A 24,587-nucleotide genomic window follows, 5' to 3' on the forward strand; every position below is an offset into this window, starting at 1 on the left:
GATGGGGCAGAGCATCTCCCCTCTGCTTGTCAATACACCCTCACGCACAGCCACGGTGATTTTTCATAGCCTGCTTTAATTTATCAGTAATTAGCAGCTAGCAGTATTAACTATTCAAGTTTTGGAAGCCAAAACATTCTATGTGCCACGCCTTGAAAGTGTGATTATTGCTTTTTCTTAGAAAATCCTTAAACTATACAAGTGGGGTGAGGGCAAGGCCATAGATGGGAGAAAACAGGTCAAGTCTCTGAATGCTGGCACGGGTATGAAGGGAAAAGTGGAAATTCAGGCTCTTGCCTGTCCTTTGGAACACAGCAGCAGTGAGTTTGAAGAATAAAAAGTGAATTTTTATCAGTTTAGCTGCTTCCCTGTACACACAGAATTTGGAACTTCTCAAGGCTGCAGCTTGCAAGGCCTTCTGGAGTAAGAAATCCTTTAATCCCCTAATTTTGATCAGTTGTCAGTGGTGCCTGCTCACTCAAATGAAGCCTTAAAACACTGACAGAAACAGGTATTTCTAAGCAGGAAAAAAAGAAAAGAGTGTCCAAACTGCCAAGTTTTGCTGCACCTCCAGCAGGGTCAGCCCATTTCCACTGTGCAGCTACAGAAAAGTTGTTATCAATTACAGCCTCACAAAAATATTTAAGGTTTAATGGGGTTCTTTGGAGTGTGCCAGGAGGAAAACAGTGCCTAGGACCTGCTGCAGGATTTCTCTCAGAATCCTTTTTTGGTTGGTTTGTTTTAACAAAGATTTTTAGAATTTTTAAAATTTAAAAATTTTAAAATATTTTAAAATTAGACTTTTACCCTCTGTGTGAGGCAGTTAGCAAAGCAGGGAGAGAAGATGAATTTTCAGAAGTCAGAGTGTTCCTGCTAAAGGAGCAGCATCCTCTGGGCACAGCTGGGGATGGGAAATGGAAAACCCTCATGGCACTGCCAGCTATCCTCTGCCACCTCTGCCTGACTCAAGCCACAGCTTTAGGACCTGCCAAGGCTGCAGAAGCAGCAAAAGCCACAAATATTTCAGCAGAGAGGCTGGAGTTAGGGTTTGCAATCCCGAAACCAGCTGAGGATTTGGATTTACTTCCAGTCATGAGTAAATAAGGGCAGAGCCTTACAGCCCAGCAGCACCAGGTAAAAGGGAAAAAAATTCCCTTCCAAAGCCAGAAATAAAGATGGTTTGGGCCTGGTGTATTAATTTACACACTGAAATCCAGCTGCTGGCACTTTGAGAATGTAAATCCTGTGTGAAACAACAACCTGAGCCTGCCCAGCATGAGGAGCTCTCAGACTGGGAGCAGCACAGAGCACTGCCAAGCCACTGGGGAATTGCTGAGTCTCCCCTTGCTAGGCTGGGTTTAGTTAAGACCATCTAAAGAGAGTGTGTGCATGTAAAAAGCTGTGGGATGTGGCTGTGAAAGGGGAGCTGCAGCACCAGCCTGACACTTCACAGGTGCAGGGCTGAGTTTCACATGTAAACAAACTCACAGAAAGCAACCAGGATCACTGGGCACAACAATCACCACTCTAATCCACAGATTTAATCAACAGACAAAAAAAAAAAAATACAACAAAAACACCACAAAAAATATCCCACAAACCCCCATTTTTCTCCCCCCCACAGCCAACCCTTCACACAGTAAATTGTATTTATGTGGCCACAACTCAGAGGAATTTCAATGGCAGCCTTGGCCACACACACACAAAAAGTGTGATGGTTCTGAAAAATCCTGGAGCCTCCTCCTTCCCTACTCCAGCAAATCTCCTTTTTACTATTTGTTTCAACGGGCTTACAATGAGTTTATGGCTCCTGGCAGCAGAATTTACAAAATCATAAAGCAGCATCACAAGAACACCACCGCAAGCTAAGGGAAATAACATTGCTGATAACACTTATCGCCACACAAAGTAACTCTTCTAGTAATATTTACTTTGTATTAACTGCTCTGTGATCTTCTCTTTATACAGCAAGACCCTGCTCTGCTTTTATGTTTGATATTTAAGACATATTTTAATTATAATCCTAATTCCAATTAAGATTATTTCATAGCAAAATAGTTATTTCAAGTTCTTTCATAGCAAAATGAATCCTGTTTTTAATAAAGCTCATTCTTCCACTTTGAAACTAGTTTTTCATGGTTTTTTTTTTTTCAATTTTGAAGCCATGCAACATCATAACTACTTAAATTTCAAACAAGGCAAGCTCCTTCCTTAGCAGGAAGAGAGTACATTTATTTCCTGTGTGCAAAACTATGCAACTCCGGTTTTACTTGGACAGAGAAAGTAGAAAAGTTGAATATCTTAAGTTATTTTGGCCAGCAAACTGTTGGTGTTACAAAAAGTTTGTCTGTGACACATAAAGAAAGACATTCCAAATAAATAATAGATTGTTTAATTTACCTTTTTTTTTCTTTTTTTTTGGTGTTTGTGATTTTAAAAGGTTTGGAGAGTGTATTTTCAACTTTTTATTGACAAGACTGTAAAACCAGCTAGAGAAAAGGCTAAATCTGATTCTCCCTTCTAGTTGCATAATTTATTCCAGATTTAACAAATACCAGGTAGGGAAATATGCCCCAAAACTGAAGGGTTTAAAACCCACTTCAACCTGATTGCAAGTGGAGCTGGAGAATCTTGTTTAGCTTCATTTTCAGAGATCTCTGAGAAGGGATATCCTTAAAATGGATTTGTGTGTGCTTCAAAATAACACTGAGCCAGGAATTGAGGCAATCCAGAGATGAGCACTGACACAAAACCCACAAAACCACAGAAATATGAGAGTGTAAAGCCACAGGAATATGAGAATATGAGAGTGTAAAACTTACTCTGTGCTCTCCATAGAATTGGACTAAACATTTCCCACTTCTCTGGATAACCAGAGTCACCATCAGTGGCAGAGTTGGGAATTTTGTTGAAAAATCATATAAATGCAGGGGGTAAGTTGGCTAATGCATGAGAAAATATATTGTTCATTTATTCCACTGATGTTAAGTCTTAATTCTCCTTATCCCAAAGAACCATATGATATTTTTTGCTAAAATAAAATAAAGTTGTAGCATTAAGTGATGCCACCTGAGAAACTCTTGTTTATTCTGAGATATTATCTGTGGGTAGTTATGTTTTGATTTAAGATGTTAGGAGTTCAGATTACTGAAAATTTTAACAGAAAATAAAATTTCAGTTTTACCTAGAGAGTGCATATGTTGCTCATATTATTCAGGTTTAATTTAGTGTTTGGGGGTTTTATTTTTAAATAAAACAGTATTATTTGCTGAAATAACTAATGAAATCTAAGTTTACTGATGTAGCAAGAAAAAGACATTCAGGCAGACAATAGCAAGTCCTAAGACTGAAGGAAATTATGTCAATGTAGAGTTTCCCCTTCAAGAAGTTTTAATTCCTGTTTCCTTAAAGTGTAGCTGTTGCTGTTCTGAACACAAAACAGCCTCAAAATAAAATCAATGGGTCCTCAAGAAATTGTAGTAACCCAGAATTGTGTAACTGGCTTTGAATTGTGAAATCACTCAGAATTCAAAGTAACACTGCATTTCTCTGATTGGCTTAGCACACACTACACCCTGCAAGGAACAAATGGGAGGCTGCACTGCACTGATTAAATATTTATAGCCAGAAAAAATATGTCACCACAAAAGCAGCTCATCTTGTGCAAACATCTGATTTCCTTCCCTTAGTCTAGCAAGAAATCAGAGTCAGGGGGAGAGGAGAGAGTTAAAGTCTGCTGTTATTCTAGCTGAATAACTAACACTTACACAGTCCTTTAAAAAATAATGAGATCCAGAAGCCAGAGTATTAGTTAGCTGAAACAAGGATGAGGATGTAGCTCTCCAACTCCTAAGGGAAGAAATATTTAGGGAAAAAAAAAAAAAAAAGAAAAAAAAAAAGGGAAAAAAGGAATATTGTAAATCATTTTCTTTCTTTCACCTTTGCCTCCTCATTAGTATGGGCTGGAGGCTCTTTCCTCCAGCAGCAGGAGCCAAGCTCCCGAGCAAGTGGCACACTTTGTTCTGTGTCCTTTCAGGATATGGAATTCCTTTCCTTGTGTCCTCTTAAAAAAGAGTTAAAAACTCTCATTCTGACCGTGGCAGGATAAGAAAATTTCCAGCTGAACTCGCTCCCTCAGTGCTACAGGGTTACGAGGTGTAAATGGTCAAATCATTGCAAGGTAATGAAGAGTCTGATCAAATATAAAATCACTGAACAGTCTGATCAAATATAAAGGTAGTGAATAGTCTGATCAAATATAAAGGTAGAAAAAAGTCTGATCAAATATAAAGGTTTTTGTGCACTTACTCCCAGAATTCCATCACTGGAGAAGTGGCATTTTGTAAAGAGACTTGACTGCAGTTGCTCATGTTGAGTTTTTGAAATTCCACACAGTTTTCTAGAAAAGAACCACAAAAGCAAGGAGTTTGCTATGTTGACATGCAAGTACTGTTCTTGTTCATGTCCCACTTTGTGCACCTTGGGAAGCCCACACATTTTATGGGTGGGTTAAAGGGTTTTTGAGGGCACTAAGGGCCACAGCTGTTAATTCTGCAACACCAGGTTATGACATCTCAGAGAAACATCCATCAGGACTCTCTTACAACACTTCCCAGAGGCACAGGGCCAAAAAATCACCTCAGGCAGAAGGAAGAAACATTCAGGCAATGGATTGGGAATTAAAATTACAACGTGCTCCAACTCCACTGCTGGTTCAGTGGTTTATGGCTACCAAGGGAACATGGCCAGCCATAAACTGCCACTTTTTCCTGATAAGGAAAGTGGGTATTTCCTCTGGCTTATCACTATTATAACCATTATTATTATTATTGTTATTATCTCTAACACAAAGGCCAAAGCAGCTCAGCCCTGTGGAGCATTTGAGCACTGATAACACTGGCCAAGCTCCTTGGCAGGGCTGCCAAAATTGATACCAAAGCCTTCCACATCCACTGGGCCCAAAATTACCTCCCTAAGATTTCAGAAATTAAGGTTTCAGGCAGATTTAGGTGTGCTCAAAGAATGCCAAAAATGGCCAACTAGTGCAAACTATGAAAGACAACATGCTGGGTGCTTGATTTGAAGCTGGATTGTAAATAAGGGATGAATGCAAAATTTCAGGAACAAGGACAGTGGGATGAGATCCTCCCCATGGATGTTTGGGATCTAGAGACTCAAAGAGCAGAGAATGACAGATATTTATATAAATGAGAAGACAGATGCAGAGCCCTGCCCTGCAAACCCTCCTGAATACCTCATCCTGCATGCAGGAGGCTCCTTTACATGCACAGCAAGGATTATTTATGAGACTACATTTCCAGAAGTAGCTTGATGAACATTATCCCTCAACATCTGGCATTTAAAAGAGCAATTCCAAAGATCCACATTTAACATTTTTCCCTCTCCATTCAAACTCCCCCTGACTTCATTAGAGTGAAAGAGCAAGAATGCAACCTGTCATCAGGTCATTCTCTGCTGCAGAATTCACTCAGTGTGCTCAGGGAGAAGAGATATGATTGCAAATGAGAGTCTTGGGATTTAGCCAGAAGATCGTACAGAATTAACAAATCCATAGTCTTTTTCTGCTGACATTCTATTCTAGAGGAGTAAATGCTTTACAATAACCTAACCCAAAAAGGTCCAAGGCAGTTTCACTCCAGGTTTCCCTTTTTTTGGCTGTAGTGGGATTAGACTGGCCCATTTGCACAGATTTTGCTACACACATAGCTTTGTTCAGGACATTTCAATATAATAAGCAATCATTTGGGAGGATTTTATAGTGGCAATCTCTGCTGAGGTCATACCTGTATTCCATTCGTGGCCACAGGAAGCCCAGGGGAGCTCTGTAGTAAAGCAGTTGAACAAATAGAAGATAGCCCATGCTAAAATGATGATGTAATATACATTTAGGTGTGCCTCTATGACTTGGGTAGCATAGCCAATGCCTGGAGGAGCAAAATAAAAAGTGAGATACAAAAGAAAACTTCTGCTTTTCAGGCTTTATCTAATTTAAAAACAAAAGCTTACTCTTAAGTATATCTTAACTTCAATTTTGCTACAGTTAATTTCATTTTACTTCAAATGGAATGCTTTCTTTTGCAGAAGGACACAGAATTGTTACCTTCAAAGAGAGGGCAAACTTTCCTCCAGCACGTGATGCCTCCTTCACTTGTGAACTGTCCCAAGGCCGTCTCCAAGAAAAATACTGGGATTCCACAGCAGATAAAAAACACCACGTAGGGGATGAGGAAAGCACCTGGGGGTGAACATTGAGGGGGTGTTGGTTAGAAAGAACAGGGCTCCTCAGGAGCACAGGGAGGATTTTTCCATTAAAGGAAGGATCTTAAGCTGGGAGCCATCAGTGCAGTGCAGGAAGGGTTTAATTCCTGCCCCAAATATCCAAAGTTAACCTGCAAGCCAGGGTTATGGGCTGAAACAGAGCAGATCAACGTTCCTCAGCCTAAAGTCGGTCTCTCAAACTCAGAAAAGATCCCAGCCATGCTCAGCTCAAAGTTCTGCTCTGCCCAGCACCACTTCTCAGGGGCGAGGAAGTGTTACAGATATTAAATCTGAGAAACCCATTTCATGTTGTTTATATGATAAGGATTGCAGAAAGAGAATAAGGAAACAAACTTCAGGACTGCTTACAAGGACAGGAAAGCAGGGTCTGGGGGGGATGAGGAAAGCACCTGGGGGTGAACATTAAGGGGGTGTTGGTTAGAAAGAACAGGGCTCCTCAGGAGCACAGGGAGGATTTTTCCATTAAAGGAAGGATCTTGAGCTGGGAGCCATCAGTGCAGTGCAGGAAGGGTTTAATTCCTGCCCCAAATATCCAAAGTTAACCTGCAAGCCAGGGTTATGGGCTGAAACAGAGCAGATCAACGTTCCTCAGCCTAAAGTCGGTCTCTCAAACACAGAAAAGATCCCAGCCATGCTCAGCTGAAAGTTCTGCTCTGACCAGCACCACCCTCCTTGCTTTTCTCAGGGGTGAGGAAGTGTTACAGATATTAAATCTGAGAAACCCATTTCATGTTGTTTATATGATAAGGATTGCAGAAAGAGAATGAGGAAACAAACTTCAGGACTACTCGCAAGGACAAGAAAGCAGGACCTGGCCTTATCAGCCAGAAATATTGGTGTGAAATTCTAGGAAAATAACAAAGCATCCACATTTTTGTTGGGTGCTGACAGTGAACTCCAGCACAGGTAGTGAAGCCCAGCAAACCCAACCACAGCACACCCCCACCCTGCAACAGCTGCTGTGCTTCAGTCACCCTGGTGAGAAAATTGAGACAACTACATCCACCTGTTCTGAGTGAGTTTCCCTCATCTCATCACCAGGAGTTCCTTCCCTCAGCCAGGAAATTTCCCTAGGGGTGAATCCCAGGTGCCTCTCAAGCAATCCACGGGGATTCCACAAAACATGGAATATTTCCCTGGATAATTTACTGGCCAGTATCATCACACACACTCTCACAGCGAGTTGAACAATGCAACTTGTGGAAATCCAAAGTACCAGCTTGTTTTTCCAACAGGAACGTTAGAAAACATCAGGATTCCCAGCTTACAAAAAGATCATATTACAAGAAATACCTCATTCTAAACACACAAAGAAATTATTTTTCCTCAAAACCTGAACATCCACAGCCCAAACTTCCAGATGATTTTTCCTACACTCCCTGTTATGACTTGGAGTAAGTGCCAGAGAGGTCAACCTCACAAGTTCCAAACTACAGCTTCTAGATTTGTTCTGTTAAAAGCAATTTATTTCACAACTAGCTCAGATTTTTACCACTGTCTTCCCCCAGCACACACCAAGGAGTTGGATGCACCAGATTTAAGCACTAAAAACAAACTCTGGTCTAATTCCAGCAGGGGGTTACACAAGCTCACAGACTGAGCCTCCATTGACTAAAACTGGTCAATGGCAAATGTCCCATGGTGCCAGGACACGAGCAATTAAATCACACCCACTTATTCTATTCTTAAAGAGTACAGTGGTGATTAAATATGATATTTAGGTAATTACTTTTTCATCAAATCATCCAAAACAATGATGGAAATTCTTTCTACCTCATGTTACAGCCTTTAAAATAATGGCAAGCTGGCACACGCTCACAAATGGGCACCTAAAGCTGCAGGAACCAAAAAACTACACAGCAAATATATATTCCTGTCATTTCCTCTGCCAAAAGTTCTCTGGGAACACTTTGACCATCAACAAAAAAGGCTTGTGTATATGATGTGCACCATGTTAACATTCAGGATCTGGTAGCAGCACTCTCTAAAGAGCTGAACTCTTGTTGCCTAAGTTTGGCCAAAATACAGAGACATAAAGAAAGGAACTTCCAACAATAAACACAATTTGCACAGCAGGGCTTGTCTTGTAGGAACAGCACACAAAATGGGCTAAAAACCATCCCTGAGTTCAGATAAGGAGGGACAAGGAATAGAAGTTTGGCACAGCAAACCAACCCATCGAGGAGCAGATCAGTGCTTATCAGCCCTCAACATCCTATTTTTCTTCCAGCCTCTGTGTTTACACTGCCACTGACTCAGGCCTTAAGTGGGAAGAATGTTGAACCCAGTCCACAGAATTCTAAACTGAGTTTGTAATTTACTTTCCTTTCTTCCCTGCTGCCCAAGCTGATGTGCTTATTCTCAGCTGTCATTTATCTTACACAGTTTACAGTTGGCTATAACCAATATGTGCCACATGTTATACTCTGGAGAAGTTGAGTCTGCTCTTTCCTCTCTCAAATAACATTCATATGTTGTATTTATTAGGGCTTGCTCTCTTCAACCTGTAATTTTACATCTTTTCTGCCTTGTAGGAATTGGAGAAGTACGAGGGGAAAAAAAGAACATTGAGGTATAAAAAATTTCACGAGACAAAGAAAATTAATTTAGTCTTTGTGGCGTTGTTAGGAAAAAAAAAAATTCATCCTCTCCAAAGTACACTGCTGTGACAAATGGAGTGCTGCCTTCTTTTCTGTGTCAGACAAACTTAGTTAAGTATGCCTGGGTGTGTATTCACATGCAGAAGACAGAGTGTACTACTATAACTGAATGCTGGCTTCTCCTGCATGAAAAATGCTCCTGAAAAAAAGATGTCAATTTACTAACGTAACAGCAACCTGTAAAAATAAACCACACAGTGTTTGGAGAGAGGGAAAGGGGAACACAACGATTTTTCTCAGTTGTCAGATGTTAATGCTTCCCTGTCTGCACATGCACTGAAACCCTGAACACGTCTCTCTTACTAGTGCAATAAATCACAGCAAGGCACTCTTAACTGCTTAATTCCCGTGTTTAATTCCCATCTAAATCCACACGTGATGCCATCTTACCTCCTCCATTCTTGTAGCAAAGGTATGGGAATCTCCAGACGTTTCCCAGCCCAATAATCTCCCCGGCCACTGAAAGCACAAATTCAACCTTGTTGTTCCAGTGCCCTCTTTCATGAACTTTCTTATCATTGCTGTGGACGAGGTTGGTACTTGAGGCTTCTGGGTCCAAAGCATCTTCTGGCTTGCCATTAATTATAGGAATAGTCTTTTCAGCTGTCATGACTTTTCAGCCTGGTGGAGAACAAAAGAAGAACACACAGATGTTTTAGGACACTTGCTGGCACTGATCTTCAACCTCTGAAATCTCCCAGGGTGGCACTGGCCTCTTGTTACCTCTGGAAACCTGCGGGTGAAATGAGGGAGGCAACTCCACAAGGCTGGAAAAGTTGTAAAGCAGGGAAAAAAGGAGAAGAAAGGGGTGGGGGGAAGAGAGAAGGTTCTGTGCAAGGGAAGGAGTAATTCCAAGCGGTGACAGATAACTTGCTAGCAGACAGGGAAACCTTTCAAAAATCCCTCCCCAGGCAAGGATCCCGTCCTTGCTGACCTACCAGAGGCCGGGGACGCGCCGCACCTGCCGGGCTCGCACCTGCGGGCCGGGGTGGCTGTGGCCTGCCCGCGGGAGCTGCGGGATTACTCACCCGGGGCTGTGCCCGTGCCTGCCTGCGCGCCGGGGACGGGGCCGGGCTGTGCTAGCGCTGCCTGCGGGCGATGCTGCGGCTCCGGCGGCGCGGGCAGGGCACGGCCAGGAGGGGAGGAGGCGTTCGGGATCCCCGCGAGCCGGGAAGCCTCGTCCTGCCCCTCCGCTGCTGGCGGCCCGGCGTGGGTTGGAGGATGCTCCCCGCGCTCTGGATGGAGCCGCAATTTGCAAATGCTCAGCCCTCCCCGGAGCGATGGTTTAACACCCGCCTCCCCCCTCCGCCCACCTCAGGCTGTCCCGCCAGCTCCCCCCTCCTTCTCTTCCTTCTCCTCCTCCTCCTCCTCCTTCTCCTCCACCCAGCATCACCACCGAGCATCGCCAGCGAGCGGAGAGCAGAGCATCCCCGGCTGCGCTCCCCGCCCGCGGCCAGGGCCGAGCCCGCCAGGCTGGGAGCCGCATCCCCGTCCCCGGCAATCCCATCCCGGCTCCGCAGCATCGGGCAGGGATGGGACCGCGGACAGGGCAGCGCCGAGCCCGCAAGGTTGGCAGCCGCGTTCTGCATCCCCATCCCCATCCCCGGCAGTCCCGTTCCCGCTGTGCAATCCTCGGCAGGGATGGTACCCGCGGGCCCGGCAGGTTGGCAGCCGCGTTCTGCATCCCCATCCCCGGCAGTCCCAGCCCTGCTGCACATCCCTCGGCAGGGATGGGATGGCGGACAGGGCAGGGCCGAGCCCCGCCGGTTGGCACCCGCATCCCCATCCCCGGCAGTCCCGTTCCCGCTGCGCAGTCCTCGGCAGGGATGGTACCCGCGGGCCCGCCAGGTTGGCAGCCGCGTTCTGCATCCCCATCCCCGGTGGCCGGCCCCGCTGGGCATCCCTCCGGCGGGGATGGGACCGTGGGCAGGGCCGAGCCCCGCAGGCTGGCAGCCACATCCCCATCCCCGGCAGTCCCATCCGTGCTCCGCAGCCCTGGGCAGGGATGGTACCGCGGGCCCGGCAGGCTGGCAGCCGCATCCCCATCCCCGGTGGGTCCCATCTCTGCTCCCTAGCCTCGGGCAGGGATGGTATCATGGGCCCGGCAGTTTGGCAGCCGTGTTGCCATCCCATCCCATCCCATCGCCGGCAGTGCCATCCCTGCTCGGCAGCCTCTGGCAGTACCAGCCCCGCAGGCTGGCAGCCGTGCTGTGCATCCCCATCCCAACGCCGGCAGTGCCATCCTTGCCCCGCATCCCTCAGGCAGGGATGGCACCACAGACAGACCCGGCCCCGCACCTGCCTCGCTCGGGGGCTGGCACAGACCCCACAAGTTAAAAAAAGGAGCCCGGCGGGAACAGATGACACAAACTTGAGCTGGAAAGGGCGGCGGGGAGAGCCGGGGGACAGACGGGATGAAAAAATAAACGGAGGGGGAACATTTGGGAAGTGTGGAAACAATGTGGGCGCTTTCGAGTTGCAGCAGGGAAATGCAGAGGCAAGCAGCCCATGTGGGCATTGCTGGCTGGGGCTTGGCTTAAAATTCAAGCTGTGAAAGAGGCGAGAAGAGGGAAAAAAAATATTACAAATGGTTTTGTTTCAGGTTGAATCAAATATTTTGAATAGAGATTTTTTTTTTCCATCTAACCCTCTCCTTTTTAATTTTTTTTTGTAGGTCAGTCATTTTCACCCTAAGTTTCCAAAGCCAAATTAAATACCTCTTCTTTCTTCATCTCTGCAGCTTCTCCTTGGCAAATGGCAGCACCCAAGCCAGGTTCTTGCTTCAGAACTTCCTCAGCTCCACACTCTGCTGCAGTTATGATCAGCAAGGCCTTGCTCTGCAGCTCCAGGGGATGCACTTTGGAACTCACAGCTCCTAAATCCAGGAGTCTCTGCTGGAAATGTCCCAGGGACAGTCAGATCTTGTTCCATGTGAATCCTCTCCCTCTCACCCTCCATCTCCAGGGGCTTTTCCCACTGCCTGGCCACCTGTTAGCAGTGCTCCTGGAAGACAATGGAAAGATAGATTTTAAATTAACTCGAGCTGACTTTGTACCCTGCTTGCACATTACCCACTGGAGCTTCTGCTGTGGTTAAAGTTTGCAGGATTTTGCATTTCAGTGATGCCTGTCACAGGAGTGGGTGCTGGGGCCTCACCCTGTCAGCTCTCTGTCACATCAACCCTTGCACCTAACAGGGGCAGGATGAGCCTCTCTCTTTTCTTCTTGATGCCAGCATTTAGAGCTCCAGTCAAACCTATCTTGGGAAAGGAGATCTGCCAGTGGGAAAAACGAAAAAAAATGGCAAAATTCTTATCTTTTTAATTTTTTTAAAGCATCCTTACCACAGAGCTAGGTTTGATTTTGAGTGCTGTATTTGTGGCTTTGTTTTCAACGCAGCTGGTATTCATTAATTGAGGATAGAATAGATCCATTTTTCCCAAGCTGACTTTGCACAAACTAAACTCAACTTGGAGGGCCTTTTTGTTGATTTATTTTTACCTCCTCCTTCATCTTGTTTTCAGCAGGGATCAAAACAGACCCTGTTTTTCTGTCTCCCAGCCAGGCCTAGCAAACTCAACAGGATACACTTAAACATCAAAGCTGACAGTGAATTCTCATTTTATTCCCGAGAGTAATTCTAAAAACAGAAGGAAGCTGAGGGACAGTAAACATTTGATGATTCAATAGAGAGGAGAGACCAACCTTCACCAAACAGATTGATGATCCCAAATTGAAGGGCCTGCTGCAAGGGGCAGTCTGCAGGCAGATGCTGAAGGTGTTTATTTGCTGATTTGTTCAGTATTTTAAATGATTCATTCCTGCTGTCAAGTGTTTTATCCACTGCTGTATTCCTGTACCAATTCCCATTCAGCCTCCTCCCAGCTGAAGCGTTTATGGAAGTAATTGCTGGCTGCTAATCCTTGTGAGCACTTCTCAGTGTCTGCAACAAAAATTGACAAATTTTAGAGCAGGTTGAGAACCCTTTTTATTTAAATTCTGGTGGAGCCTTTGCTGTTGCAGTGAGGGAAATTCCCTGGTGTCAGTTCATGCTCTCACCGTGTCTCTGGTGCTCCTCATCAGGAATTCCTGCCTGTTCCTCTCAGCCTGTTGGGACACCCTGGCCATTAAAATGATGTGCCCTAAAAAAGCAATTCAAGTTGTGCTTTATTCAGGTTTATCTCCACACTCCCAAGGAACCCTTTACAACTCTGTGCAGAAAGTGCAGGGGTGGGGGTGGAAATCAGATGTTTCTGCTCACCAGAGAATGGTGCTGTGAAGTACCAAATGTTCCAAGGCTGCATTTATTTAGATTTATAAACTAAAATTAATCAGGAGAAGCCATTCATACCTAGAGCAACTTGGGAAAACAACCTCTGAGAAAAATCCACATGTCCACAGGATTCCGCCGGGCTGCCAAAATTAATGTCAGCTCATGTGATGTAGCTTTGGAAATTTAAATCTGGGGCTTGGCTCATTTCTTCCCCTTATTGTAACTCTGAATTTCTGTGTTGTTCCTGCAATAGAAAATCCTGTGACAATATAACTAGGGGGGAAACAACAATCCTCTCCAGATTGAAAACCTTCAATTTAGATTTGCTATAAGCATGATGTGCACAAGCCTTCTATAAAGATTTCATAAAGCTGGACTCTTTGTGGGAAATAGCTACACAAAAGCAAAGAAATACAATCAGAATTTCAGCAGTGATAACAATCTGACAATATTTTGGATCAAAAGCCTAAAATCACAAAGCCATTTGTGAACAGGACCAACACATTTAGCTGTTTTGTTAGAGGCTGACTTCAATCAAAAATAGGCTCATTTGTGCCTAATCAGTTTTCTGTAATGGGAAAAAATATATTTCTTTGCTGCAGATAATTTTAAGTAAAGCAACACCTGATTGTTTGGCTCCTGTTTAGAAAGGCTTAACCCCTATCATTGGAGGTATCTCTCCATCCAATTTATTGCCTCACAATGGGTGAGATGCTGAGTTTGGGGCTGAGGAGAGCTGCAAAAATCACTTTTCCATCTATTGATGTTGCCCTTCCCTTGTCAATCCGAGACCCGTATTTTGTTACCTGTATTTTATCTTCCATCCCCTCCTCTGGACAGGAGTGGGTGAGAATATTCCAAATAGGAGATTTCTGCTGCTGATCCCCTGGAAAAAGTGGCACAAATTGGGGTTTCCTTGAGTTAATTCATCCATTCCTACTGTGCTTTAGGGACACATCCCTCTGCCAATGGGTAATGGTACCTTGAGTTTCTTAAACATGAATTTTATACACAGACAACACTTTGAGAGAACCTACAATCCTGGGTAATCCACAGCTTCCAAGAGTTAGCTGTCACCTATCCTAGTGAACTGAAATCTATGAACTAGCAAATAAATGACAGCACTGAATGAGAAGACACTTTTGAAAGGTTTTAGTGGGACTTACAAGCGAGAAATAAAAGAATAATAAAAAAAAAATAAATAAAAATAAGTTAAAAACTAAAAATAAAAGAAACACCAAAGAGACCTGAGCAGAACTCGGTGCCTAACACCACAACTGCCTGTAGACAATAATTTTTCCAGGTTAAAGCTGAATTTGCAGTCCTCATGCAGATACAGATGTTATCAGCATGCCCAGCTCAGGTACTGGGAGCTGCTCCAGCCTGGAATAGGAATGAACTCTGAGGGGAGTTTTTGCTCAGCTTTCTGGATATATTTTCAACTCTATTAAAATATTTTAATAATTATATTATATATATTATATAAATATTATGTATTATACAAATATTATATTTTTATAGAAATATTTTAATATTTTTCATAATTAACATTATTAAAGGTACTCAGTGAACAATGTTAGAATTTAATTCAGGTTACAGAAGCTCTCTGCAAGCTCATAGAATCTTTCATTTTATCCCAGACACTCTTTCTTCCCTGTTGTAAAGCAAGATAAGGGGTTGATTTGGGCACTGGATGCTCCAGGTCAGTATGAGAAGATTGTTTGGAATTAAATTTCAAGGAATTGAATGACTCTCACACCTCTGGTAGGAAGAAGCATCTCCCCCCAGCCTTGCCCTTTGTTTCTACAAGCAGCCCACTGAGCCAGGCTTTGGGTTAATCCTGGAATTTCACAAAACCAACTTACCTTTGAGTTGAGTTCATAGCACAGTAATTAAAAAATGAAATTCCAGCTTGTAAATGATCATTCCATGCTACGAGGAGTCATGCTCAGCAGTAAAAATTGGGACCAAGAGGGAGGGAGGATGATAATTTGAGTGATGGCATTTTTATTCCCAAATCTCCCATGGGATGGAGTGTTGCCCTCCTGGAAATGGCTGAACCTGCTGATGGGAAATAGGGAATTCATTCTTTGTTTGGCTTTGCTTTACATGTTAAACTGCCTCATCTCAGCCCCTGGGCTTTCTCATCCCTTGAGTTTTCCCACTTTTCCCTCTCTGATTCTCTACCCTGCCAACACAGGAACCTGTGCAATATTCAGGTTCAGTGAGGGGTGGCAGCAATACTGCACACTCTGCCAAGTGTTGCTGTAAAATACAATAAAATCCAAAGCAAGTTACCATTAGAAACACAATGATGGGTGTGAATGAGGGAGTGGTTTTGTTCTGTGTCAGACCCGAAATAGGAAAAAAGCTCCAAAATCAACCCAGAACGAAGATAATTCATTTTTCTCCCCAGTGCAAAATAATAAGAATTATATATAACCCCCTAAAATTTCAACTCAATCACATTTTACTATGAACTAGAGAGCAACAGCAATATATTGCTCCAAAATTTCAAAAGAGCTCCCATATTTTCAGAACATTTCCTTTATTGAAGTCTTTTTGGCTGAAGTTGCATGTCAGTAAAGCAAAGTAATTGCCTGGAAAATATTGATTAGCTCCTGTCAAACACCCCTGTGCTATTGAGGATTTCCATTTCAGCACTGTCAGCATTCAGGCGCTGGATTTAACCGTGTGTGTGGAGTTCTCTAAAGCAGCCCCAGTGCAGCCCCACAGACACTGAGCCCCGCAAGGGCTCTGCCACATAAATTACATGTGACAACCCCAACCAACTCAGCAAACAATCCTGTCCTGAGCTGGCTGCTGGCACATTGCTAATTAACAATTAATTGCCTTCCACAAGGCTCCTGCAGAGCAGATGATGTGATACTGCAGATGTTCCAGCCAACTTGTGCTTCTCTGCAGTGTTCAAAATGCCCAAAGATTTCTTTTACTCTTTTTGCTTTTTGCAATGGTATTTTTAATCAGATACATGCATTCCTTTTGTTATTTAAAATGTATTTTGCAGTATTTTAATGCTGAAACTCCTCTCAATAAAATATTTTCTTTACAGCTGTGAATCATCAGTTGTTGGTTGACACCTGTAGGTTTATAACCTGAAAATTGGGTCAAAATAGAACTTAGCTGGCAGACCAGGAAAATTAATTATTGTGAAACTCCACCCAATTATGCCCAGCAAAAGCAACATCTGTTCTTCAAGAGCTAAAAGAGAAAATACTCAAATTTTATTACATCCACTTACTAAAAATGCATGGACTTCTTTTTCTTTCCCAGCTAAAAGAGGAATATTTTATTATAGGCTAATCCACTGGGAAGGCAAATGGAGAAGACACAAAGATTATCCAGAATTTCATCTCTGCTGGACAATGATTTTTCCCGATGACTGGTTAAAGGTGAACAAAGAAACTCAGTGAGAGAAGAACCCTCCAGTAAGGAGGCAAAAATCACATTTAGGTGCACAAAGAGCAGGGGGGAGATGCTGACTTGGCTGGCACAGAATTTTACTGGAGGTCATTTCATGCATAAATTCTGCCTGTTTTTGACTCCCTCAACACCCTGATGTTTGTAGAGTGAGTTATAGGTAATAAATCAGGAGATATCCCATATTACCTGAGACATGGAGTTCTGGCTTCACAACAGCAAGAAAAAGAAGTTGGGCTTGTTTCTTTTTGCAGTCTGTAATAAGGAAAGCAATAGTAGAAATGATCAGTTGAGATTCTGTGTTCCCACCACATTTTAATTTAGGCACAATATCTGGAATTCCCAGAATCTGGCACAATGGAATTCCCAAAGCAGCACTTATTTCTTAAACTCTTTCTCTAAAATTTACTTGCAAGTTTTTAATAGAAAAAAAAAAATCCCTAGGCTGAGGAAAGCTAGGCATATTTTTTTTAAAAAAACTCAATTTTCTAGAAGTTCAACTTTCTCTGAATATTGTCCTAGCCATCATGTCCTCATGATTGGAAGTGTCTAGTTAACTAAAACAGGAAGAACACAAAGATCTCCTTATTCAATGTCACTTTTATTTTTCCCACTGGGAAAGGAAGATTTTGCTGGTGGAGTCAAGGCAAATAAGGCTCCCCTAAAATGTCAGAGCATGAGTGACAGTGACACATCCCCAAATATCACATCTTTACCAGCCCTGGTATCACAACCATACAATTTTTGGGAGCATCATTCTGTGCTTTGCAGTCAACTTCTCCAGCTGCTCCTGAGATTAAATATCTTTTAAGAGTAGAAAAATTGTACCCAGAGGAGGAAGATTTCCTTTGCAGAGGTCTCCATAATGACAACCTTTTAACTTTCTACAGGCTACAGAACATGCTGCAAATAAACACAATAAAATTTTCCACCAGTGCATCATTTACAAAACTTTCAGCATATTCAGCCTGAAGTTAATTTCTAAAGATACTTTGCAAATTTGGGGATTAAAGGTAAAATTTTCAGGAGTTAAATTACTGAGGTGGCATTTTTCAGCTGAAGAGGGACAGAATATGGCACTTGGTTCATTGTTTGCAGTTCAAAAGGGGTTTGTGCCCCTTGCACATTGATTGTTTTGATGATTAAACAGCTGAGACTGAGGAGTTATGGCTTTATATCTGTAAGTGCTTTTATCTCTCCAGAAAGTGTGAGTTTCCACAGTTCATTACTGACTTTCCACATAGAATAAATGCTGTAAGCCACATAGCAATAGAAATAAAGGTTTTAAATCAGGTAATGTTCCCTTCTGAGGTTTGTTTTTAAACCAAGCAGGGAGGGTGTGGAGCAGCCAGCTCTTAGTGCAATTAATTTCAGGTCCTTGTTAGCAATGATAAGAAAGTATTACATCTCAGATGATAAGAAAGCATTACATTGCAGCTGCTTGTGTTACATGGATTTTTGACTCCAACTTGATTCCTATTTTAAGTCTCTTTAAGCTTATTAAGAGTTTCCCAGTTCAGCCCTGGGTTTTACAAGAGCCTTGAGCAAGGAGCAGAGCAAAGTCTCTCTCCTTGGACACAGGGATGGTTCAGCTGCTTCCAATGAAGGCAGAACTTACAGGTGAAAGAGCTGAGATTATACAGAGACAGCAGATGCTCTGGAAACTTTCTCCCGTGCTGTTGCACACTCAGAAATAACAACTTGTTTTCATTTGCTGCATGGCCAATAAATCTACAACAGCCCATACTTGTTAAATGTGGGGTTTGTGAGCTGTAACACAAATCATTATCTACCAAAAATTTCTATACTCTGTAATGTTTCTGCACCCTGGGGTTTGTGCACTGACCTTTTGGCAGGGCTTTGGCTGTGTCACAGCACACTGACCCATGGAAGGCACCACCACCCATCAGCAGGAGGACACAGTCTGAATTTGGTGTTGATTCATGAGGGGCAATCGTGGAAACATGGAATATCCTGAGCTGGAGGGACCCTCAGGGATCAGAGAACATCCTGAGCTCAGGGGACCCTCAGGGATCAGAGAACATCCTGAGCTGGAGGGACCATCAGGGATCAGAGAACATCCTGAGCTGGAGGGGACCCTCAGGGATGGATCAGAGAACATCCTGAGCTGGAGGGACCCTCAGGGATCAGAGAACATCCTGAGCTGGAGGAACCCTCAGGGATCAGAGAACATCCTGAGCTGGAGGGACCCTCAGGGATGGATCAGAGAACATCCTGAGCTCAAGGGACCCTCAGGGATCAGAGAACATCCTGAGCTGGAGGAACCCTCAGGGATCAGAGAACATCCTGAGCTCAAGGGACCCTCAGGGATGGATCAGGGAGCATTCTTAGCAGGAGGGGACCCTCAGGGATCACTGGGTCCCATCCCTGCACAGACCCCCCAACAATCCCACCCTGGGCGTCCCTGGCAGCACTTTCTAAACTCTCCTGGAGCTCTGGCAGCCTTGGGAATGTCACCACTCCCTGGGGAGTGCCCAGCACTTTCCTTTCCCTGATCTCCACCCTAAACCTGCCCTGGCACAGCTCCAACCCCTAAAACTCTTTGTTCACAGTTTATACCCTTGTGCACTCAGAATTTTCTAAGCACAGAGGCTCTCCATGATTTCTTGAACTGTTTCAGTGCCTCTTTGCTAACAGCATCCTGAAGTCCTGAGTCCCCTTTTCTATTTGCAAATCAGAATCCTGGCCAGACACAGAAAACAACCCATCTATGAGTCCATTTGATTAAAACAAAATTTGGCTGCTGCCTAATGGCTTGCTCAGGAAGCATTTGGGTTGCATTAAAATGAAGAGGCCAAAGCAAGTTCCTGAGCTGCATTCCAAATCCAATGTTAAAGGTCAAAACACCAGAGTGAATGGCACCTAATCTGTGCAACAGCTTTCAGCAACTCTTTTTGCCACCTTCAACATTTACCACTCTATTCTTAGCTGAAGCAGATGTAAATTATGGTCTCCTATTCAAATAAATGAGATGTTCAAGAAAACTTCTTTGAGGAAACTGGAATAATTAAATGCTATAAACTTAAGACACAATTGAGTGCTATAATAAATCTTATTTTCTCATAAGTAATTCAATCTTAATGAAGATTGTTGTTTTACAAGATATTATTCTAACATAGATGTTATTATTACTCTTTGTCAGGTGCACTAAAATATCTGAAAATCTGCCCAAATTACCATTTCAACTTTACAAACATCATTCTATTCCAATTCTAGGCTGAAAATAAATTCTCACTCTGCATCTACAACTATGAAAAATCTAAAATATTTCAGAGTGCTAAACATATATTGCAAAATTTGGGGAAAAAAGAATATTTATTATGTTCCAATTCCTAATTTAGATTTTTTTAGAAGAAGCAAATGTATCTTTCACCTATGTTTGTTTTTTAGGGTTACATTTCTTTAACAGTGTATGTTAGTTTTATAGGGTTACATTATAGTGTTTGTGTTATAGGGTTACATTTTAGTGTATGTTGCTTGCAGCTGGTTTCTTCACATCTTCCTCTTATGTTTGCAGGCTTTAAGATTATTTAAAAATGCCTTTTCCCAAATGATTCCTCATCAGTTGTTCCTGTGATATCAGGTCTGCAAACCCTTTACAGCAGGGCCTTACCCCAACGGAAGGACTTCCACACAATTACAGCAAGTCGATATTCTTGTTTTATTTAAGGACTTGGGGTGGAGTGTTTAAAAAGCAGCTCCTGGTAAAACTCCCTTTCAGTAATAATAATGGGCTTTCCTTTCTCATTGGTGCATCCCTAAAGTATGGAAAAATGAGTCCCTGCAAACTGCAGCCCAGTCCTGAATATGACACTGGAAACTAAACAGCAAAAGTAGGACATTTTAAAATATTCCTAAAACTTTGCAGAGTACTTCCATCCCTGTTATAGAAGTCAATCCTTATTTTCCTGGGATTTTCTACAGCAAGACATCAAAACCCTTGCACACCTAAAACTCTCCTGACAAATTAAGGCTAATTTTTCTTCTGCTTTGAATTCATTTTTCTCAAAGCTGTTGGGTTTTTTTCAAAGTAATAACTTCCATGATTTCTCAGTTCACTGTTTTGAACTAAATGGTTTGAATGGAATAGTCCAGCTGGATTGCCCTGTCAGCATTTTGGCTTTATTTCTCTTAATGCTTGATAAAGCCTCCCTAAAACAATTTTTATTATTGGTTTGTAAGGCAGAATTACCTGAATGTAATCAGATACAACTTTCCCATTAACTGAAATATGTCCCTGAGCCATAAAGAGCTCTCTGTGGTTTTAGAACATTATTTTAATTTATTATTTAACATATTTAATGTTAATTAATGTATTATTTCATGCATTATTTAATATTTTAATATATTAATTAATTTTATTTAACATATTACTTAACATGAGAATAACTTTGCTTATAAATACAATCCATAAGTATTTTATAGGCCATTTTAACTCTAGCATTATAATTCTGACATTATTGTTCAAGTTGCATTTTGCATTTAGTGCCTTCACTCTAGATTACCTTAAAATATAATCACAAATTAAAAAATATATATTAATTTTTATTAATATTAAAATATATTAATTAAATACATTATCCTACATTAAAACATCCTGTATTAAGACATCCTACATTTAGGCATGATTAATGACTTAAAGTTCCTGCCCATGGCAGGGGGAAAGCACAAGGTAATTTCTAAGGTCCTTTCCAAGCCAAACCATTCTGGAATTCTCTGAAAATGGGCCTCCCATTCCCACTGTTCTTTTTATTATTATTGACTGATTTTCTAAATCATGTTCCAAATCAGGCTGTGTTTGCTCCACCTCTGGATGAAACAGGTAACTATTTATATAGAATATTTCTAATTTTCTATATTGTCCCATTCTGTTTCTATAGGTGCTTTCTGAAGATTGTAAAAAATGCCATAAACAGCAAAAATTCCTTGCTAAGGAATGGACTTCCTCCATTAATTTCTGCCATTAACTTGGGAGCACCGTGCCTAATTGCTGCAAGGAGGGATCCACAGAGCTGAACAAAATCTTGGCAATTCAAAAAGAAGCAGAGCCAGGCTTGCCTGTTTTCCTGAGCAGCTCTGAACTCTGCCCAGATGTGCTGTGATCCAATAAACTCCAGAGGGATCCCTGCAAACAGGACATTCTGTCACCAGTGCTTCACCCACTGCAGTGGCTGGAGCTGTTCTCACAGCACTGCTTGGATTCTGGCAGATAAACTGATTTTAAAACCTCACCTGGACAGAAATGGGTGATAGAAGTGTAGATACAGAATTCTTAATTCGTCAGGGATGATGTGCAGCAGTAGATTCATGAGAGAGGCAGCAGCAAGGAGGAGAGAGAATTCCCACAGGAATTTTTTAACTGGGTGAACCATGATAGTCCCAACATTACATCAAGGAGGGAGAGAAAAAATTCCTGTGGGATTTTTATCTGGGTGAACTATGAGTGCCCCAATATTACATCAAGGAGGAGAGAAAAATCCGACAGGAACTTTTTATCTGGGTGAACCATGAGAGCCCCAACATGACATCAAGGAGGAGAAAAAAAATCCCACAGAAATTTTTTATCTGGGTGAACTAGGAGTGCCCCAACATTACATCAAGGAGGAGAGAGAAATCTCCTGCTTGATTCCTCCCTGATTTTTTATCTGTGTTGAACCACGAGTGCCCCCGTGCTACATCCCTGCTTTATTAAGCTTGGTTCAATCTCCCACTGACTCTAAGAGCAGCTTAGAAAATTTTTTGTACGACTACTCCCCCAAAGGCTTGAGATCTGTGATTTATAGCTGAATCTCCATGGAATGAGCTCTTTTTGAAAGAAAAGCCTGCTGTTGTCACCTTGTCCTGTGCTGGCAGAACAGAAAGGTACTGGGGTTTTTGAAGTGTGTGATCTGCAGCAGTGAATTTGAGCTCTCAGCTATAAAAGCTGCTCCTGTCTCTCTGAAACCTGCTTGCTGCAGCTCTGACAGGTACCCCAGACTGCTGGAAATGCACAAATTCCCCTGAACTTGCAGCTATTGAAGGAAAGACCTTTCCAAGGAGCAGCTTTCCACCCCCTCCCACCCTCGAGTGGGCTCTCTGTTATTACAAAATGGGTTTCCCAGCAGGAGCTGCTCGACAGCAAAATGAGCCCTTGGCTCAGCCACCCGATGTTGTCAGAGCTGAATTTCTGCCTGGAACAGGACTTGATATTCCTTAAAATCAGTTCATTAACTGTTTGACCTTTTCTACTTCCTAGGAAGATAAAAGTATCAATGCTGAGCCAAAGCACAGCCCTGGACCACCTAGGATGCTGTGACATGGTTTATAAGCAGGGAGGTGGGTGAGAGCAGAGCCCGGGCTGCCCAGAGAGGGCAGGGCTCCAGTGAAACTGCTAAAAGTCATTAACATTCTCCAGGACTGTGCTGGGAGCCTCAGTGCCTCGGAAATGCCCTGGCTGCTGAGGCAGGGCACAGACAGTCCCTGTGCCCAAACATCCCCCCGTGCTGCAGTGCCCAGCTGCCTCTGTGCTCATCACTTTTACAGGTGAACAAAATGACTGGAAAACAGCAAGAATCCTGCTCGTGCTCCAATGATGCACATTTGGTTGCTGCTGTTAATCTCAGCAACAGGTTATTGTACTTGAGTTCCCTCCAGATGAAGGGAGGAATGATGAATCTGACTCCATGTTCTCACAAGGCTCATTTATTACTTTATCTTACTATATAAGAAATACTATACTAAACTATACTAAATAATAGAGAAGGAATACTTACAGAATGCTAAAAGGTAATGAAAACAATAATGCTAAAAATAATAATGAAAACTCGTGACTCTCTCCAGTCCTGACACAGCTTGGCCCTGACTGGCCAAAGAGTGAAAACAACTCACAGCAGAATGCAACGGAACCATCACCTGTGGGTAAACAATCTCCAAACACATTCCACATGAGCACAACACAGGAGAAGCAAATGAGATAAGAATTGTTTTTCTTTTCTCTTGAGGCTTCTCAGCTGCCTTTCAGCTTCCCAGGAGAAAAATCCTGGGTAAAGAAATCATGTTCAGGGAATGTGAGTGCCACATCAATCCTCCCCCACTCTGGTGATTCCTTGTGCAACACCTCAAACCCAGCCAGGTGGGTGTGTAACACCCAGCAAGGTGTCTGAGGGGAAAGCTAGAAATTCAGGATGTATTTCCTTCCTGGATATATTCCAGGATATATCCTGGAAATTCAGGATATATTTCCTTCCTGATCTCAGCGTACCTCAAAATTGTATTTGCTGGGAATGTCCCAAAGAAGGCAGGAATGATGAATCTGACTCCATGTTCTCAGAAGGCTAATTTATTATTTTATGATACTATGTTATATTAAAGAATACTAAACTAAACTATACTAAAGAATACAGCAAGGATATTTACAGAATGCTAAAAGATAATAATGAAAACTCCTGACTCTATCCCGAGTCCTGACACAGCTTGGCCCTGATTGGCCAAAGAGTGAAAACAACTCACAGCAGAATCCAATGGAACAATCACCTCTGGGTAAACAATCTCCAAACACATTCCACATGAGCACAACACAGGAGAAGCAAATGAGATCAGAATTGTTTTCCTTTTCTGATGCTCCTCAGCTTCCCAGGAGAAAAATCCTGGGTGAAGGAATTTTTTCAGACATTTTTCAGAATGCTACAACAGGGTAAACTGAGCAAGTGTAAATCTGGGGAGTTCATTAACTACAGTGCAATGGTGTCAATAATTTTGTTCATAACAACTTCATTCAGAGCATTTTCACATCCAATGACGTCACTCATATATGAACAAAAAAGTGAAAAAATTATTTTTGCCCTGACTGCTTTCTTGGATTATTTTCTTGGATTATTATGGGAGCAACCAAATGACTGTGTGGCCTTGCTCTGT

At 42.7% G+C, this 24,587-nt stretch overlaps 1 protein-coding gene and 1 long non-coding RNA gene across 4 annotated transcripts in view; one reads left to right on the forward strand and one right to left on the reverse strand.

Annotated features, from left to right (window-relative positions):
* The window catches only part of SLC6A11 (solute carrier family 6 member 11), a 109,529-nt gene extending 97,718 nt beyond the window's left edge, over positions 1 to 11,811 (reverse strand). Inside the window, exons 1-5 of one of the 3 annotated variants that reach the window (XM_063164415.1) lie at positions 11,678 to 11,811; positions 9,351 to 9,581; positions 6,122 to 6,256; positions 5,805 to 5,945; positions 4,309 to 4,399 (exon numbers count right to left, since the gene is read on the reverse strand). In XM_063164415.1, coding sequence (XP_063020485.1) covers positions 4,309 to 4,399; positions 5,805 to 5,945; positions 6,122 to 6,256; positions 9,351 to 9,570 — 587 coding nt within the window. In that variant the 5' untranslated portion in view covers positions 9,571 to 9,581; positions 11,678 to 11,811. Of the gene's footprint in view, positions 1 to 4,304; positions 4,400 to 5,804; positions 5,946 to 6,121; positions 6,257 to 9,350; positions 9,582 to 9,988; positions 10,100 to 11,677 lie in introns of those variants that run through there. The other 2 variants (XM_063164414.1, XM_063164416.1) reach the window with 2 other exon arrangements.
* Positions 10,509 to 13,113, forward strand: LOC134422406 (uncharacterized). Its single transcript, XR_010028811.1, has 2 exons — positions 10,509 to 10,623; positions 11,701 to 13,113. It is a non-coding gene; the product is annotated as an uncharacterized LOC134422406 (long non-coding RNA).
* Positions 13,114 to 24,587: the final 11,474 nt, after the last annotated feature.

This window comes from Melospiza melodia, chromosome 10, assembly GCF_035770615.1.
Source record: "Melospiza melodia melodia isolate bMelMel2 chromosome 10, bMelMel2.pri, whole genome shotgun sequence".
In the NCBI taxonomy this organism is placed as follows: Eukaryota; Metazoa; Chordata; class Aves; order Passeriformes; family Passerellidae; genus Melospiza; species Melospiza melodia.